At 42.8% G+C, this 17,271-nt stretch overlaps 2 protein-coding genes across 4 annotated transcripts in view; both read right to left on the reverse strand.

The window, feature by feature from the left end:
* Positions 1 to 8,527, reverse strand: part of LOC130198657 (nuclear receptor coactivator 2-like) — a 49,575-nt gene extending 41,048 nt beyond the window's left edge. For all 3 annotated transcript variants that reach the window (XM_056421908.1, XM_056421911.1, XM_056421905.1), the window contains exon 1: positions 8,423 to 8,527. The gene's annotated coding sequence lies outside the window, so the exon portion shown is untranslated. The remainder of the gene's footprint in view (positions 1 to 8,422) is intronic.
* A 193-nt stretch (positions 8,528 to 8,720) lies between these two features.
* lactb2 (lactamase, beta 2) lies at positions 8,721 to 14,064 on the reverse strand. Its single transcript, XM_056420957.1, has 7 exons — positions 13,877 to 14,064; positions 12,761 to 12,921; positions 11,992 to 12,121; positions 11,707 to 11,885; positions 11,227 to 11,375; positions 10,467 to 10,554; positions 8,721 to 9,965 (listed from the first exon to the last, which is right to left on the reverse strand). Exons 1-7 carry the CDS (start codon positions 13,996 to 13,998, stop codon positions 9,922 to 9,924), a joined length of 873 nt encoding a protein of 290 aa, XP_056276932.1. The 5' UTR covers positions 13,999 to 14,064; the 3' UTR covers positions 8,721 to 9,921.
* Positions 14,065 to 17,271: the final 3,207 nt, after the last annotated feature.

The raw sequence follows: 17,271 nt of genomic DNA on the forward strand, positions 1-17,271 counted from the left end.
AGCCTCACACCAAGTGAGATGGGCAGAAAACACAAGTACACACACACACACACACGCACACACGCACACGCACACACACACGCACACACACGCACACGCACACACACACGCACACACACGCACGCCAGGATGTCCCTGTTTGCTTTTTGTACAGAGAACCAGTTCTAAGCTCAAACCTCCTCTACCGCTGACGATCAGGTTTTTCAGGGATATCACATCTGATTTTAAATAACACACACAGGAGGTGTGAATCTGAATGTTGCATTTTATGTTCAACTTTTATGAGTATTTTGTCTCATTAATAGATTCGTTTTAAACCGTACCGACATTAAACTGACCCGCACACTTTTCTGCCATTCTTATTTCTATATCGAGCCAAAGAAATAAAAAGCGGGTGGTGGTTTTGAAAGTGATAGGATAGCGACTCACACACACACCTCACATGCAAAGCATCCTGGGTAATCATTCATCATCATTCAGTGCTCTCTGTAAGACACATCCAAAAAGAGGCATTCATATGTTAAAAGAGCAATAGCGCAACTCGGTTTTAGATTTATTTAAGGACTTTTAAATTTCCTGATGACGCTGCTTCAAAATAAAAGGTTAAAAAGCGCAGGCTTTTATTGTGAAGAGTTTGCGAATTCCAACCTGCAGGGAGGAAGAAGGCAAGTGGCAAAACTAATGGGGGGGGGGATTAAAAAAGTGGAATTAAATGTGTGTAACCATGCTATACTGATCCAGCTCATGACCTTAGCTTTTAGGTTAACGTTTGGGTTAAAGAAAAGTTAGTTTGTTCCGTAACGGGCAGTCGATGCGTCACCAAACCAAACGATGACTTCATGTTGCACACGGACATGAACAGAGGCCTCCTGAGGGGCTCTCGCTCTGTCATATCCTCCATCAGGCTTAGTCGTGTTTTACAAAGTCATGAAAACTAACGTTGACGCTTGTAAATGGATGGAGCCCACGACCCAGGATCAAACACGTGGGAGAGTCCGTCGGTTAAACATCCCGTTGAGTTTTCTTCTTCTTATATTTTTTACAGTGCGATATCATTTTTGCAGAGTTTCACCTTTAAATGTCGCCCTCCGGTTACTCTGGAAGCTCTGGCCCACAACAACACGGGACCCCGCTGCGTTTCCCAGACACCGACGCCGCCCCGGGGGGGGGGGGGGAGAGACTCGGGTGTTGCGGGCCCTCCGTCTTCACGCCGTGACCCGGACCAGTGTGGTGCCGCCGCAGGTTCATCGAGTTCGCACTGGCACACACACACACACACACACACACACACACACACACACACACACACACACACACACACACACACACACACACTGCTCCTCCTCTGTAAAGCCAGGTCACATGACCATGTGCGGCGAGGGAGGCGACCCGTCAGCTGGGTGTCGTTGAGTCGCGCCCCCCCCCCCCCCCCCCCCAGCTCTTACACAATCGCCCATTTCCAGTGAATCTCAAGCAGTGAGTGACTCTCTCTCTCTCTCTCTCTCTCTGAGGAAAGGTCACTCTGACGTTGACCCTATACCCAGTGCTCAGTTTTCTCTGGAATTTGCTGCAGCTTGTTGCAAAATTGGGAATATTTATGAATATATATATATATATATATATGTGTGTGTGTGAAGAAAGGCCCGACCATCTCTCAAGTCATAGAGACTCAGACTCCATCATTGTTTGGCTTCTTTATCTAAAGTCATTTATAGACATTTGGAGACACTGCGTTGTCGTTTTCTGTTTCTTTTCGGTCCTTTCGAGTCTCTTTGTAGAGTTTATTTGTCACTCCTTGCATATATTTAGAGTCTCTGTTGTCGTTTTCTGTCTCTTTATCGTTATTGGGTCTCTTTATAGTCGTTTTGAGGCTCCTTGAATAGTTTATTTGTGACTCCTTGGATATCTTTGTAGTCTCTGTCCTTGTTTTGTATTCATTGTGAATATATTTATAGTTGTATTGTCTCTTTTGATTCATTTTGAGTGTCTTTGTTGTTGTTTTGTTTGTTTGTGACTCCTTGTATATATCTTGAGTCTCTGTTGTTGTTTTGTGTCTCTTTGTATTCATCGTGAATATATTTATTAGTTGTCTGGTCTCTTCTGATTAATTTTAAGTGTCTTTATAGTTGTTTTGAGTCTCTTCGTATTGTTTTTTCTCCCCGTTGTCGTTTTGTCTCTCCGTCGTCAGTCGTAAATGATCTTCTGTCTCTTTGTGACTGTTTTTACATTTCTTTGTCATTGTTTTTGTGTCTTTTTAAGTTTCTTCGTGGTCATTTTGAGCCTCTTCCTGGTTCATTTGGGACATTCTGTCGGCCCCTTAACCTGAGGTTACTAGGACCGTTCAGTAATCCATCCATTTACCGAAAGGAGGCAGTCGGTTTAAAGGGGATTCACACTGATGTTGAAAATGCAACATGCTGCAGCTTTAAAGTTTAAATAATCCATTTCATTTGTGCCATGAGGAGAGAAATCTTTACCCTGAACGTCAACAAAGAGACTGAGACCGCTTCAAAATGTACCATTATGAATGTGGTAGTAAGCAACGTGTGTGTGTGTGTGTAAAAGTTACAGCAATCAAGAGGACTAAATCAAAAGTAGAAAAAATAAGTTGTTTTTTTTGGTCAGCGGCCAAATCCGAGACATCTGCTAACTCTCCGCCCCCTGGTGTGTGTGTGTTGTACTGAGTGTGTATTTGTGTGTGTGTGTGTGTTGTGTTTCTGTCTGTGCACCTGCTGCCACCACTGGAGATTACTGCATATGTGTCTGTCATGCATCAGTGTGTGTGTGTGTGTGTGTGTGTGTGTGTGTGTGTGTGTGTGTGTGTTGGGGGGGTGGACAGCTGATCTCGTCCCAACTGTTGCACAAGTGCAAATGCTGTTTCTTTTCCTGCACACGCAACCGACAGAAAGACTCTGCGGCTGTGATCAGCTCAGTTTGTGGACTTTAAAGTTGTTTATATAAAAAATAGAGAGACGTGGTTCAAAGCTAGAGGTAGATTCATTTGTCACAAATAAATAAAAAAATGTTAAAGCTTTGTTTCCTGCTGCAAGAAGAAACAACACGCCAAGAAATCTGAGGCCCAATTTAGAATAAACCTCGAGAGACGAGAGAGCCACAGATTTAAAAAATAATAATAATTCCGGGGAGGTGGGGGAAGCGAAAAGCTCCATCAGGCAAGAAACTCCCTGAAGGCGCAGCAATTAAGTCCAAACCGATAATCATGAGACCCAAAAGATAGATTTACTACATTTCTTTCCATTTGGCTATTTCTGAAAGGACGAGAGGTACTCGCAGAACAATATGGAATTTAAATAAGTCCTTGGGCAAAGTGGACTTTTATTTTTTCACACTTAAAACAGAAAATTGTTGTTAAGGGACGGAGAGTTTCACTTTGAATTATTTGCATATGAGGCATTGCGGGCACACACACACACACACACACACACACACAGAGCCTACTTCCTGACTGATTCATTTCTCCATGGCAACGCGGAGATCCGCGGCTCCGCCGAGTAACGGCGCCGGTTCCTCCGTCTGCGGTCGCAGAACACAAGTCGACGCCGCCGCCTCGCGTTCCCGCGGCTCGCTCCCGGGTTTCAACGAAAGTTCATCGTCAAACCGAAAGGACGCTCCATCTGCGGCGACGATGCGTCGTTAGCTAAGTGTCGGTGCGTCAGGTTAGGAGACTTTCGATTGGACCTCCTGCCGTGGAGACGGACAGCCACGCCCACCGGAGGATAAAACAAGGCCCGCCACGAGGGGCTGAAAACACGTACAAAATGTCCGTAGCTATAGCTGAAAACACGACATCTGTTTTTTCTTGCCTTCTACGTCTCGCACGATAATGAATGATAATTAATAACCTGCTGAAGCTCAAGAACATGCGTTTTGTGCAGATTAGCAGGTTGAATGTCTTTTGGGAAACACTCAAATACAATATATTATATATATATTGTTTACAGCTTCTCCTCTTCGTATTTTCTGATGCAAAAAATTTCACAAATTTAATGATTTGCCAACAGGTGTTTTTCCCCCCGACTCCAGTCTGAAGTGAGGAACAGTACGAGTGTCGGATTACCGACATTAAGCCACAACGGGACTTTCGGCTGCACAAACATACTGCCGGCCGTCACCTTAGCGACGGCATCCGGGCGGAAGGAGGAGGAGGAGGAGGAAAAGAAGAAGAAGAAGAAGAAGAAGAAGAAGAAGAAACTGCCTCTTAACTCGGCTCTGCAGTCACAGCGCTGGAGAATTGCAGCCGCTGTCAGCTCCGGCTAACCAAATTAGCACTTGTTATGCAACCTGCTCCCCCCCCCCCCCCTCCCCCCTCCCTCTCGCTGGAAGCAAGGCCGACTGTTCTCACACACACACGTGTTGGTTTTTTCCCCTCCTCCTGCACCTCAAATGTTTTAAGTTTGATATACACGACAGAAGCTTCACATTTCAGGGAGTTGTTTGGGTTCAGAAATCAAAAAGCCGGGACATCGAGTGAAGCGAGGTTTACGATGTCGCTCGGAGTTCAGTCGGCCAATAGGAACAGAGCTCTCTCCTGAGCGGCGTGCGACCTTCACGGTTTCCATACCGCCGAACGGCGCGCTCCATTACGCTTCTCCCCGATTATTATCTTCAAAGTGCAACAGAACTACTCGGTTCTGACGGTTTGGCTCCAAATGAGTACGTTTGTTACGTTAGTACGTATGTAGTCATGACAACCTATACGAGTCACCCGACAAAGTATCCTCGAAAACACAGACTCCTCATTTTACCCACCTGTCAATCACCTTGAAGCCCCGCCCCTAAAGCGTCCCCTGCTTCATGGTCTGTTTGACTCTAAATGACCATAATGTCCAAAACGATGACATCATGCTGTATAGAAGAAGACTTGAAACTTGAGATTGAGACATAAGCTCATGTTTAAAAGGTTTACCGAGGGAATACATCAAGAGAGAAGTAGAGTCACTATATAGACTTCTATACAACCAGAGGAGCAACCTGGTGGTCAGGAGAGAGAATGCAGCTTCAACATATGAAGCATAGACTTCTATACAACCAGAGGAGTCACCCCCCCCCCCCCTGGTGGTCAGGAGAGAGAATGCAGCTTCAACACATGAAGCATAGACTTCTATACAACCAGAGGAGTCGCCCCCTGGTGGTCAGGAGAGGGAACGCAGCTTTACAAAGACACTTCTGCAACGGCCTCACTCTGCAGAAACGAAGGTCGCCGCGCAGTTTTACTTTGAAAGTCTGGCAAGGCGTTTCGATTTCTACTCGTTGTACACAAGTGTAAAGCCAAAGGCCTCGATGTGCGTTGAGAGAAAACAACCCGCCGCTGTCACACATGATGTGGGCACATCCTCGACATACATTTGGCTGAGGGGATATTACAGTGATTATGGTGTTCGGGCACTGCAGGAGGCTTTCAGAGGAGTCACGACATGGCCGTGTGTGTGTGTGTGTGTGTGTGTGTGTGTGGTGCTGGTTAATTAGAGCACTTGGTCTCAGGAGGATCAGACCTGGAAGACGACTGTCTCTGCTACGTGACAAGAGTGTGTGTGAGTGTGTGTGTGTCTAATAAGTTGGTGGCAGCGTGAAGAGCCAGACATAAACAAACACAGACCCAACCACACATATGCCAGTTAATGTGAGGTGGCAGATGACGGGTATCAGGAGGCCACAATTCTCTCATTATTCAGCTCTCTATAATATTTGCAGGTGGAAGGAGGGGGGGGGGGGAGGGCAGAGAGACATTATTTATTTCCCTAAATGAAATAGATCCTGACACCTGGCCGTCCAAGGGTGTTCTCTCTCTCTCCCTCTCTCTCCCCCTCTCTCTCCCTCTCTCTCTCTCTCTCTCTCTCTCTCCCTCTCTCTCTCCCCCTCTCTCTCTACCCTCTCTCTCCCTCTCTCTCTCATGGTCAGGGTGAAAACGTGTGATCAGGATGAATAATAAAATACATATCAGAGGGAGTTGATGATGGTTGATGTTCTAAAATGTGCAATCATTTCTTTAGCATGTATTTTCTTGCTGGGGATCAGACCTGCTGTGGAGAACTGCACAGTCAAGCCTCTGCCCTTCCTCATCCTCCTCATCCTCCTCCTGCTGCTGCTGCCATTGGTCAGGGCATTATTTGAGCCCTCATGTGGTTGAGTGAATTCAAGCCACTAAGGATCCCTCAGCGGGCAAACTGCCAATCTCACGTTAAGATCTTGGTCTTAAGTACATTCCTGCACTGCTGCTGCAGCACTAAAAAGGTCGTGTTGGCATTGAAACGTATCTAAACCAGGAAAAGGAAAAACACACGAACAAATTACAATGAAACCGGCGATAGAAGCACCTCCAGGTAGAACGGAGGCAAACAAAGCAGAGCACGCCGCGCACAATGTGCGTCTCGTGTTACTGAACTGTGCAGACGCATTAGCGGCACGAAAACACCCAGAATCCTTTGGGACAACAACGACGCAAAAATATCTTCGCGGGGACAAGGGGGATAAACACGGAACCTGGCAACCGCGGTGTGCACGTTGCAATTATTTTCAAAAGTTTGCTTTGGGGGTGCAGGATAGAGCAAATAAGAAGAAGGGAAAAAAAAGAGCGAAAAAAGAGTCATGAGTCCAACCCCTCAAAGATAACACATCCAGAGGAGTCCGATTGCACCCGACACCCTGGCAGGCGTACGGGTTCACGACAGGAACATACCAGCACAGCAGCAAATAAGGACACATTCCTGAACCTGCAGCGGTGAATGTGTACTGAACCCAACTGTGAGACAAAGGAGGTGTAAAGCTGCACTGAGCTGGTCCCACGCCATGCTGCGTTCAGGGCCCTGATCGTACAAGCACGTGCAAAGATTTGTTTTTCTACTTTTTTCCAGAAGTTAAATGGACAGTCAATTGTTAATCAGTCACATCTCTGCAATATGTGCATGTATGTATATTTTCTTTTTTCCCCAAAACATACTGTGCTCCTTTTGTTTTTATTCCCAATGGGATTGCTTTGAGTGGAAAAGTGTCAAATTTATTTTCTTTTTTATTTGTAAATATATATATTTATTCATTATATATAAAATATATATCTTAAAAATAATAATACATTTATAACAATTATATGGGAGATCTGTTCACATCATTGCCCAAGGCTGATCAACAAACTGTCAAGTTGACATTGGAATGATTGGCAAGAGAACCGGAAGTCACCGGAAGTCAACGGACTCTTCAAAATACAAGCAGAAGAAAAACAAAACCGCTTCAAGAATACCCTCCACCCCCCCTAAAAAAACACGCTCGAGTCGGATATTGTTATGACGAATGTTACACATACCGGCTGTTCGTCTACAACTACTACATATGCATGTTATTTGATTTACCTCAATAAAACAAGATGTGATTTAAAAAAAGGGACTCTTTGACAGATTCGACACAATAACACGTCAGTGTCGTGGAAGCCCCTCAACTTACACCATTTATAATGTATTATCTGTAATATAATGTTTCGGCAAATTAAAAATAAATGAACTATCATTATTCTTCGGGATTTTATTTTGAAAAACCGTAAAAGAACGGGGCTTCACTTATTCCACTTGACGCTCGAGTTAGGTTGAGGAAGTCCCGAGCAGCAATATCAACCGGGAATAAGTCAAATATTTCACCGTGAAACAACTACATGTTTACCGCAGTCGCACAAACACCAATAAAATAAAACTTACGTTTTACATTTATAAGCTCTTTAAAAAAAAATCCACTTTTAACACCGAAAAAACGACCGCGAGCGAACGTCAACGGCTCGCGTACAGCCCGCAGTTGTCGCTTCTGTTGACCAGGAAGGGCTTTCCAACGGCTAACCGTTAAAAGTTAAAACGGCAACGTCCCTTTCACGATACGTGCGCCGCCATTGCACCGTGTCCGAACACGTTAAACAAACACCAGCGTTTACTTTTTGGGGGGTTTGTTATTTGTTGTGTCACCAAACCACTCTTGAGCCCTGATAGCCGACGGAAAGCAGCATTTTCTATCCGACTAAGCTCGCGATAAACCCGGCTCGGTGCCGACGGCCACCGGCCACTCAATCCAACCGTCGGGGTCGCTCCCCTAACGGTTCATTTGAGACGCTTAAAACACAAAATAAATAACCTGGTCATTTTTTTATTTCCTCCCGCACTACTTAATCCTCTCATATATTCCCAGAGCACTGTGACTGTCATAACGGTTATGTCGCGGCGCCATTGAGGGTAAATATGCCCCACAAAGTGCGATAACCTCGGCGTGAACTGGTACGGACACTTTACACAAGCCCCCCCCCCCCCCCCCCCTACCCGACCGGAAGCGTTATTATCAATTTTTATGAGGGGGGGTGGTATGGAAGGGTGTGTGTGTGTGTGTGTGTAATGGGGGGCGGGGGGTCAAGAGAATGACAGGGGAAACTTACCTGAGAGTTGAGGAGGCAGCCATGGGTGCGCGGAGGTGCGGCACGCGGGTCGCGCGGTGAGAGGCGTCGGTCAGCGGGACGGAGCAGCAGCGGCGTCCAGGGCCGGAGCCGCCATGTTCCTCTGGCTCACAGGCTCCTCGGCTGTTTATCTTTACCAGGAGACCCCCCCTTCCTCCCCCTCTCCTCCTCCTCCTCCTCTCCTCCTCCCCCTGTCCCTCCCTCTCCATCACCACCACCTCCACTCATCTCATTAGCACACTGCAGTCTCTCTCACACACACACAATGACCGACTTTGACCCAACATAATGCTTTTTATTAGTGTTAATTTAGAAAAACAACAGAAGGTGATTTTGAAAACAGAAATGTTATCAAAGTTTGAAGGTTTTTCACAGCTTTACGTAAAATATCCTTTTAGTGATTGATAGAGCCCCAGTTATATTCTATTTAGCTACTTCTCTTCTGAAGGAAACAGTATAATTAATGCAAATATGCTCTCACTGTATCCCTGATACATTCATGAAAGACTCAATTTAGTTTGACAGTTTTTTTTACTTCCAATACAAATACAGTAATATACATACTATATATTTTAAACGGGCACCCCTCAGGTTCTTTATGTAGAACAAACTACATAAAAAGCTCCTTCTGTTTGATAAAAAAGAAAATTCCCAAACAGTCAGATCAGTCAGGGGGGGGGGGGGGGGGAGGGGGCGACCACAGGTCAAACGTTCCCACAGTCGACCTCATTAATACTCACACAATCGTCATCATGACGATTGAGTTGAGTTCCTAAGTGGAGACTATTGTGATAGAAACATTTACCATGAGCTCAGGATTATCTTATGTCAAAAAATACACAAGAATTCATCAAATATTCTTCATTACATTTTTTATTTTCAAAAATGCGAAACATCTGTGCTGAATTGTACATTTTCATAATTTACTGTTCAAAATCCCCTTTAATACAATTAATTAGCAGATGCTGCCCCCTAGTGGTTGTCTTAAAAACATGTGCTGCTAGCAACAAGTGCTTAATATTCAAGGCTGAGAAAAAAAAATACAAGATTGAATAAAGTGAAAGCAGATGAAAAAAAAACATGTTTTTGATAGAAATATTTAGTTTATCGTGCAAAAAGCATCACGATCGTGTGTTTGTGGACTGTCAGTCTATGAAACGGCCTTTTCCCTCATCGCACAGCGTTTTTTAGGGTTTTGTTCTCGATGGTTAAGTTTGAGTTATCGGCTGCTAGTCAAAGCGAAGGCAGCGAGGTCCGTTACAAGTCTGCAAAGGTGACGCCCGAGAGGCTAAAAGGAGACTTCCAAGGCAACAAGTGGGCACCGCCATCCACGATTCATCTCCCGTCAATCAGAAGATATAAGGAACAATAATAACATTGCGGTTAGACGTGAGAATTGACTGAAAAAGAAACCCATGGGCCGTGGACCACATGGGTTTTCCATCATCCGAGGTGAAAAGGTTAACTCGGAGAGCAGCTCTTCACAGGTTGCTCCTCCATCTGGTGTTGGCTGAAGATGTGTTCACTGAGGGGGGGAAAAAGAAAAAGTACACAAACAGTTTTACATTTCTAATTCGTCTGCCAGTCAGCGAGAACAACAGTTTCTGGTTCCGGATGAGGATGACGTAGAAAACGAGAAAATCCTCTCCCCGATGGTCTCGTCTACCGACGTGGGTCACGGAGACCGTTTCAGAACCAGTTCAAAAGTTCCTCACGGTAACTTTAAACAAAAAAATGACACTCTTAAAATTAATATAGAAAGAGCTAAAATACATTTATATGGCCACAAAAAAACACCTGAACAGCTTCAATACAGACAGGATGTATGATAGGAGATGAAATATTCATACACGTTTATCAAAATGTGTATTTCTTGCTGTTTATTCTTCTTGTTTCTTGTATTTTTACTTATTTATAACATAATTAAGATAAATCGAAATCTAAATAAAAAACCATAACTTTCTGCATTTCTACATTGGTCTATATTTGGTAGAATTGTCCCTTTAAAAAATATATCTGTTGTTACCCAGGCTGATGGTGCCGTCTTTCTCCAGTTTCTTGAGGTGGTGGACCAGGTTCACGTTGGCTGCTCGGTGCAGGTGCTCAGGTGTGTCCTGAGGGGGAAGCAGAGAGACGCACCTGTCGGCTTTTTCTTCTTCTTTTTCTTGTCCATTCTTGTCCCCCCCAAAAAACATCCACATTTCCATCAAGAACCCTGCTGGTATGTAAACTGTGTCGAGACTGTGTAGATGTATAAATGAAAGGAAACAGAGCCATACAAGGGGATGGGTGGGATGGGGACAAGTTTGTGTAAAATTTTGGTTTTGTTTTGTCTTGTTTTGTGTTCTCCTTGTTTTCATCTTATGATGTTAAAAAAAAAAAACATCATCCTTGTGTGGTGTTACTACAAGGTTAGACATTTGTGTATTTTCTTTTTGTAAAATAATATTTTCAGTATAACAAACTGTAAATGCTATTTCACTACAAATATCCTGTAAAAAATAGTTGTTAATAAAAATAAATTTAAAAAATAAAAAAAACCTTGCTGGTAATATGTAATATTAGTTTGCGGCACGTCTTCAGTCCAAAAGGTTCCTTCAGGTTAAAAATGTGTGTGGGGGGGGGGGGGGGTTGCTTGCAGGCTGCTTATTTCCAGGTCCCTTCCACAAGCATATCCTAGATCTGGTATCATCATCTGGGACATTCAATCTGGGTTTGAACACACACACACACACACACACACACACACAGGGAACAGAAGCGGCAGGCGGCAGTGTGGTCCCGACCTTGTAGACGACCTTGACGAGCTCCATGGAGGAGAAGGGCCGCCCGGCTCCCCCCTGGATGGCGGCCAGGATCTGCTGCTCCCGTTGTTCCCGGTGGTCGATGTAGTATCTGATCTTAGAGGCGGCGTCCTGCACCACGGGGCCGTGACCTGCACCGGGAACAGCAGCAAGGAACTTTTATTTATTTTTTTACATGTGAATGACGTCACAACAAATCTCATATCAGATACGTGGGATTTTAAAACCATTTTTTACCATGTGTAGTTCTATATTTGTCATTTCATCTTCATCTAAAGCAACGGGACTCCAGAAGTTTGTTTCCCAAAAATGGAAGAAAATCAAAACATTCGTTGTCATAAATACTCCTGATTATATTGACCTGTGTCCTAATAGACAGCGGACAGGCGCCCCCTAGTGGTGGGAGGTCCAACAACACACACAAAGAAAAGTGTCTCTTTCAATGCCCCCGTCCTCGCTCACCGGGGTAGATGACGTCGGCCCGAGAGTCCAGCAGGATTCTCAGAGACCTCATGTAGTCGTGGAGATCCTCGAAGACCGCCGTGCCCTCGCCCAGGACGCAGTCTCCGGAGAAGAGCACCTGCTCCTCCTCCAGCAGCAGCGCCATGTGGTCGTCGGTGTGGCCCGGGGTGAACAGCACCCTGTGGGGTGGGAAATGTGGCTCTCTGGATCTCTCAACCGCCTCACGCTCGTGAACTCATATTCCGTGTTTTGCTCTCATTACAGCCGAAGTGCAGGTGGACTGACTTGAGCGTGGCCCCCTCCGTCTGGATAACGTCTCCGTCTTTCAGGTAGGTGAAGCTCTTGTGTCCGGCCTCCTCTCCGACCTCTCCGACCTCGCCGGAGCGAGGCAGTTTGCTGACTCGGACCTCGGGACCTGCAGGAGGAGAACACAGAGATATGAGGGAACTGCAAAACAAACAATCATTTATCAGGTTTTTAAAAAGATTTGTGTCACTTTTCAGGTAAATTAGAGCCGGAGCAGGTTTGGATTGGTCTTTTACTGATTCCATGATTGTATTTTCAGACAAATTTTTCAAGAAATTGTCATAATTAGCAATGTCATTCCTCGAGGTATGGCTCCAAACAAAATAGTTTTGTAAAGGACCACGGGTGACCTCTGACCCTCAAAACGGGATCAGGTCTTCCTTGAGCACAGGTGGAGATTTTAAGGTTTTTGAAGAAATTCTCCCCCGGCTTTACTGTAAATAAATAAATAATTATATATATATTTATTTACAGTAAATATATAAATATTTATTTATTTTCAGTAAATATATACAGTATATATTTATTTATTTTCAGTAAATATATACAGTATATATTTATTTATTTTCAGTAAATATATACAGTTTATATTTATTTATTTTCAGTAAATATATCTTCATTTATTTACAGTAAATAGTATATATATCTATATAGATATAGATATATATATATATGTGTATATGTATTTACAGTAAATAGTAATTATATATATATATCATTAAACACGTCCCACGCATCTGGTCCTCACCGGTGATGTCCCTGCAGACGTCCTCCACTCCGCCCGAGTGGTCGTGGTGCCAGTGGGTGACGATGATCTCCTGGATGCTGGCATTGAACTGACTCAGGGCCAGTTTCAGACTGCTGATGTACTCGGGCACGGCGGGTTCTCCAGTGTCGATCAGCACTCGCCTGGAATAATAATCACACGTTGGAGTACAGATATTCAGGTATTTAAATGTACGTTTTATTCAAAAACATATTTATTTCTTGTATTCACCCAAAATGCTTTAATGCAGACGCTTCTGCCACACATTTCACCCCTCTTAATCCTTAACTTAGATTGAGTTTGGTACTCGATCACAGAAAAAGGTTGTTAGGAAAGATTTAATTATCTTTCAGTGCATCTAATGCATCGAATAATCTGCAAGAGGCCATAATCCATATCTACTTAATATTTTACCTCTTTAGCGTTCTTATTATTCAGTATCTCTACATTGTTGTTATTATTATAGATAGCTTTTTTGTTTGCATGCATTGTTCTCTCGACACTATTGTAGATACCGCCTCACTGGTTTTATGTATCTATACACCAACCCACATAGATGAAAACATGAATATATATTTATTTATATATATATATATATATGTATTTATTTATAAGAATATATATATATTTATAAGAATATATATACAATAATGAATACATATAAATATATAAAAATAAGGATACATATATATATATAAGAACAAGAATAAATATATATATATAAGAATAAATATATATATAGATATAAATAGATAATTGTGCTTTGCATAGCCTTTAGTGCATATTGCATACATATTGAATAAGTTGTTTCATTAGTCAATTAAAAATGAGTAAACTCATGTATAACTCTCAGACTGCCTACATATAAGAACATAGATTATATGTCAACCTTAGTCTGGCCATTTTGAAAAGTACTATTTAAAAACATGCCGAAATAACAAACAAGGAAACCTTGAATTTAGAAAATAATTAATATAATTTGGGGGCGTGACGTCGTTTTGCACGCGCCACCTGGACATCGAACCCAACTGTCAAAGTTGAAATAGGAAACATATTAACGTAAGCTCCGAGCGAGCACAGCCACCCGAACCCGGTCACCTTTTCCCGGTTCCGACCAGGTACGTGTTGGTCCCCTGCAGGGTCATCGGCCCCGGGTTGCAGCCCAGAACCCGGACGACCCGGGCGGACAGCTGCTCTATCCGCGGGAGGATAGCGCTCATCGTCGGGAGGCGAAGTCACGTCGGCTGCGAAGAAACGGAGCAAAACACCCGCGTTACGTATGTGGAAAGCCAAACCGGTAGTGTACCGGAAACAGATATGGTGGTGGACATTGTTTACTTCCGGACATGTCTCCAAAGCCGCCTTCAAAGTAAAAGCCCGAACTTCACAATGTTACGTTCGTCGGAGTATTGCTTCTTGTAGTATCTACTGTGTTATTTAATATGTTGACACAGAAACAAGAATTTAACCAATCGTAATTGCGCACGTAATAATTGTTTTGTTTATTATTTGATCACGTGTTTATTCATTTTTAATATATTATGATTTATCTGTGAACTCAATTTCGCTGCTGCAATCACGAATGATGAGTTGCCACATGTCCTTCCTATTTATTTTTCTTTCTGTATCATATTGATTATTTTCAGCTGATCTAATTTCACCTTGTAGTGTATAGAATGCTGTTGTTTTTTATTTATTATTTATTTATTTTCTCAGCATTTGTACAAACACTATCGCCCACGTCACTTTCACATTAGTTTCATACACATTCTCTTCACAGGTGCTTACAATGAATACATACATTCATTGAATTCATGCTCCTTTAAAAGAAAGGCAAAGGCAGCTCCAACCAGCCATCGAGCTGACCCATTACAGGACATTTACTGAAGATCTGGCACAATAAATGTCACCTGACCACAAATAAATGTCACCTGACTAAAATTAAATGTCACCTGACTACACATTATTGTCACCTGACCACACATTAATGTGAGCAGCATAGACCCAACACCAGATGGCGCCATTGTACAGTCTGTTAGTATTACAATTGTAAAAATTATAATTAAAAACTGTTTAACACCATGCATGGCTGCTGCTCTGTATCTGACCCTGACCTTTGACCTCTCTATAGGAAACATCCCACATTGCATAGACACAATACTTTGAGGACTAATTTAATGAAATCTGAAGGGTTTTTTGCTCTATTGACCGACTACAGGCCTAAAAAAAAAAACACAATATTCCTGAATTTTCTCTTTAATAATAATAATAATTATTATTATTATTATTAATAACCACGCTAGTATTCCACTTTACATAATTCAGGCTGAGCAGCATCACTTTAAAGTTATTGGACATTATGTATCAGGAGCCAATCAGCTCCTCTGAGAGGTTCATCCGTATATTGAGTCATCTTTGTCTGTTAGTGGATTTTAAACCTTTTCTTGGGCATGTATTAAGAGATCCCAACCACCATTAAAGTGATGTTGATATTTTTTGAGTATCTTTATTGTCTTCATGCATTTCTCTCTGGTTCTGTGGATCTTTGCAGTCATCATTCAAGGACTCAAGGATCCTTTATCGTCAACGTGCAACACAGGGATACATAAGTAAACTCCGTTGAAGCTCATTTGTAACACAACAAACGTTTGACAAACAAAACCAAAACTGTTTTTTCATTCCTGTCGTGCATTTTATTATTTCACTTTTTTGCATCACAGGGAATGTAAACACTGGGAATAGCGACACAACTCTCTGGGCAGTTAATGAGGGAGACAACTTCACATAAGAAAAACTGTAACATAAGGAAGCGGGTCCCTGTGGAGACGTGTGCTCAACTGCCACCGACCTCCCGCTGCTTTTACCCAGTTTATTTTTGTCTGCGACCGAAGATCAAATGGCCAGGGGCATGCTGGGTAGTGGCCTCGGGCCCTATAGCTGGTTTAGCTTAGCTTCCATCTCGGGTCTCTTTGAGTCTCCTGAAAGCTGTTTTCTGTGTCTCTTTGTCGTCGCTGTATGTTTGTTTGTGGTAATGTTGTGTCTCTTTGAGCAACATTGTGTTGTGTGTGTGGGGGGGGGGGGGGGGGGATCCAGTTGCAGCTTTAAAAAAAAAAATCCCAGTTCAGGCAGAGCTCCGAGAGCCTCTGGCTACCGAGCGTTGAGCCGGTGGTCACGCAGAGGAACGCCTCGGTAACCAATCACACCTGGGATGTGTTCCCTCCGAGGGTTTCCTTAAACGTGATATCAACGAGACCAAATCAATGTGCGCTGTGAGACAGATTCGTCCTCGCTGTGTCTTTAATTTTAATAAATGCTCTCGTTGAAACGGGACACGAGGCCGGGACACGGTGGAGTGAGGGGGTCGAAGCGATGTGGCGTCACCGTGGGAACGAAGTTTATTGTCATCGTGAAGACACACAAGGAAATGAAATTGGCAACGGGTCATTTGACAGGACATTTCTAATTTTAAAACAAGACATTTAAATATAAATAAGAATAAATTAAACATAAAACACAGGCATGAGTGGCTTAAAAGTGTGTTGTATAAATGAGTATTTTGGTCAGATTTTTTACTCTTAAATTAATTATAATAATCTTGAGATTCCAAAAAAAGTTAAAAAACATAATTCTGGAGAAGAAGACTTGACGGTATTGATAAAGCATAAGAAGTCAAAAAGTAACGGATTATTGAATTTCTCGTTTGTTTGTTTTGCTTTTATTGTTTGTGTTTGTTTTCCTTTTGTTTGTTTTGTTTCGGTTTATTTTGCTTTTATTGTTTTGGGTTTTTTTCTTCCTTTTTTTGTTTTTGTTTGTTTTGTTTCTGCCTCTTTTTGTTTAGCTTTTCTTTTTTCTCTATTTATATTTTTTTCTTAATTTTTTTTCTTCTTTTTTTGTTGTTTTTTTTGTTTGTTTTTGTTTAGTTTTAGTTTTTGAGGTCTTTTTTTGCTTTTGTTTTGCTTTTGTTTTATATATATAAGGCTCTTCGGAACAAGTTTTCAATCATCGGTTCGGGCACTTCTAAGCTAGCTAGTTCAGCCTGAACCCTTTGGGTCCTCTTTCTTTTAATCCTGGTGGTTGTATATATTTTGCTGATGGAAATAAATAAACTAATTAATGAATTCATTAGCGTTCACATTCAACCGGTTGAACCGAGTTTCACGAAGATTTCTTCATCCCGTCCGCAACTATAGTTAAAGATTGAAGAAGCCTCAAAGCTTCTGTGGATCCATATCTGATTTGTGTTTTCCACATAATTTCCTCTTCATTTGCCGACACGTCCCTGGCGCCTCCTTACGACCATAAACAATAAGTAAAGTACTTCAGGAGAGGAAGCACGGGGGCCGGTCCTCGTCCAGCGGGCCTTACATTACGCTGAAGCCATTAGCGCTCCGGCCCTCGGCCTACGCACCGCATCCTTGAAACGCCTCGCTTTCAATATTTGTTTACAGTAAAATATGGTCTATAAAGAGGGCATTATTCAGCGCTCTATAATA

This window comes from Pseudoliparis swirei, chromosome 8 (genome assembly GCF_029220125.1).
Source record: "Pseudoliparis swirei isolate HS2019 ecotype Mariana Trench chromosome 8, NWPU_hadal_v1, whole genome shotgun sequence".
NCBI classification, from domain to species: Eukaryota; Metazoa; Chordata; class Actinopteri; order Perciformes; family Liparidae; genus Pseudoliparis; species Pseudoliparis swirei.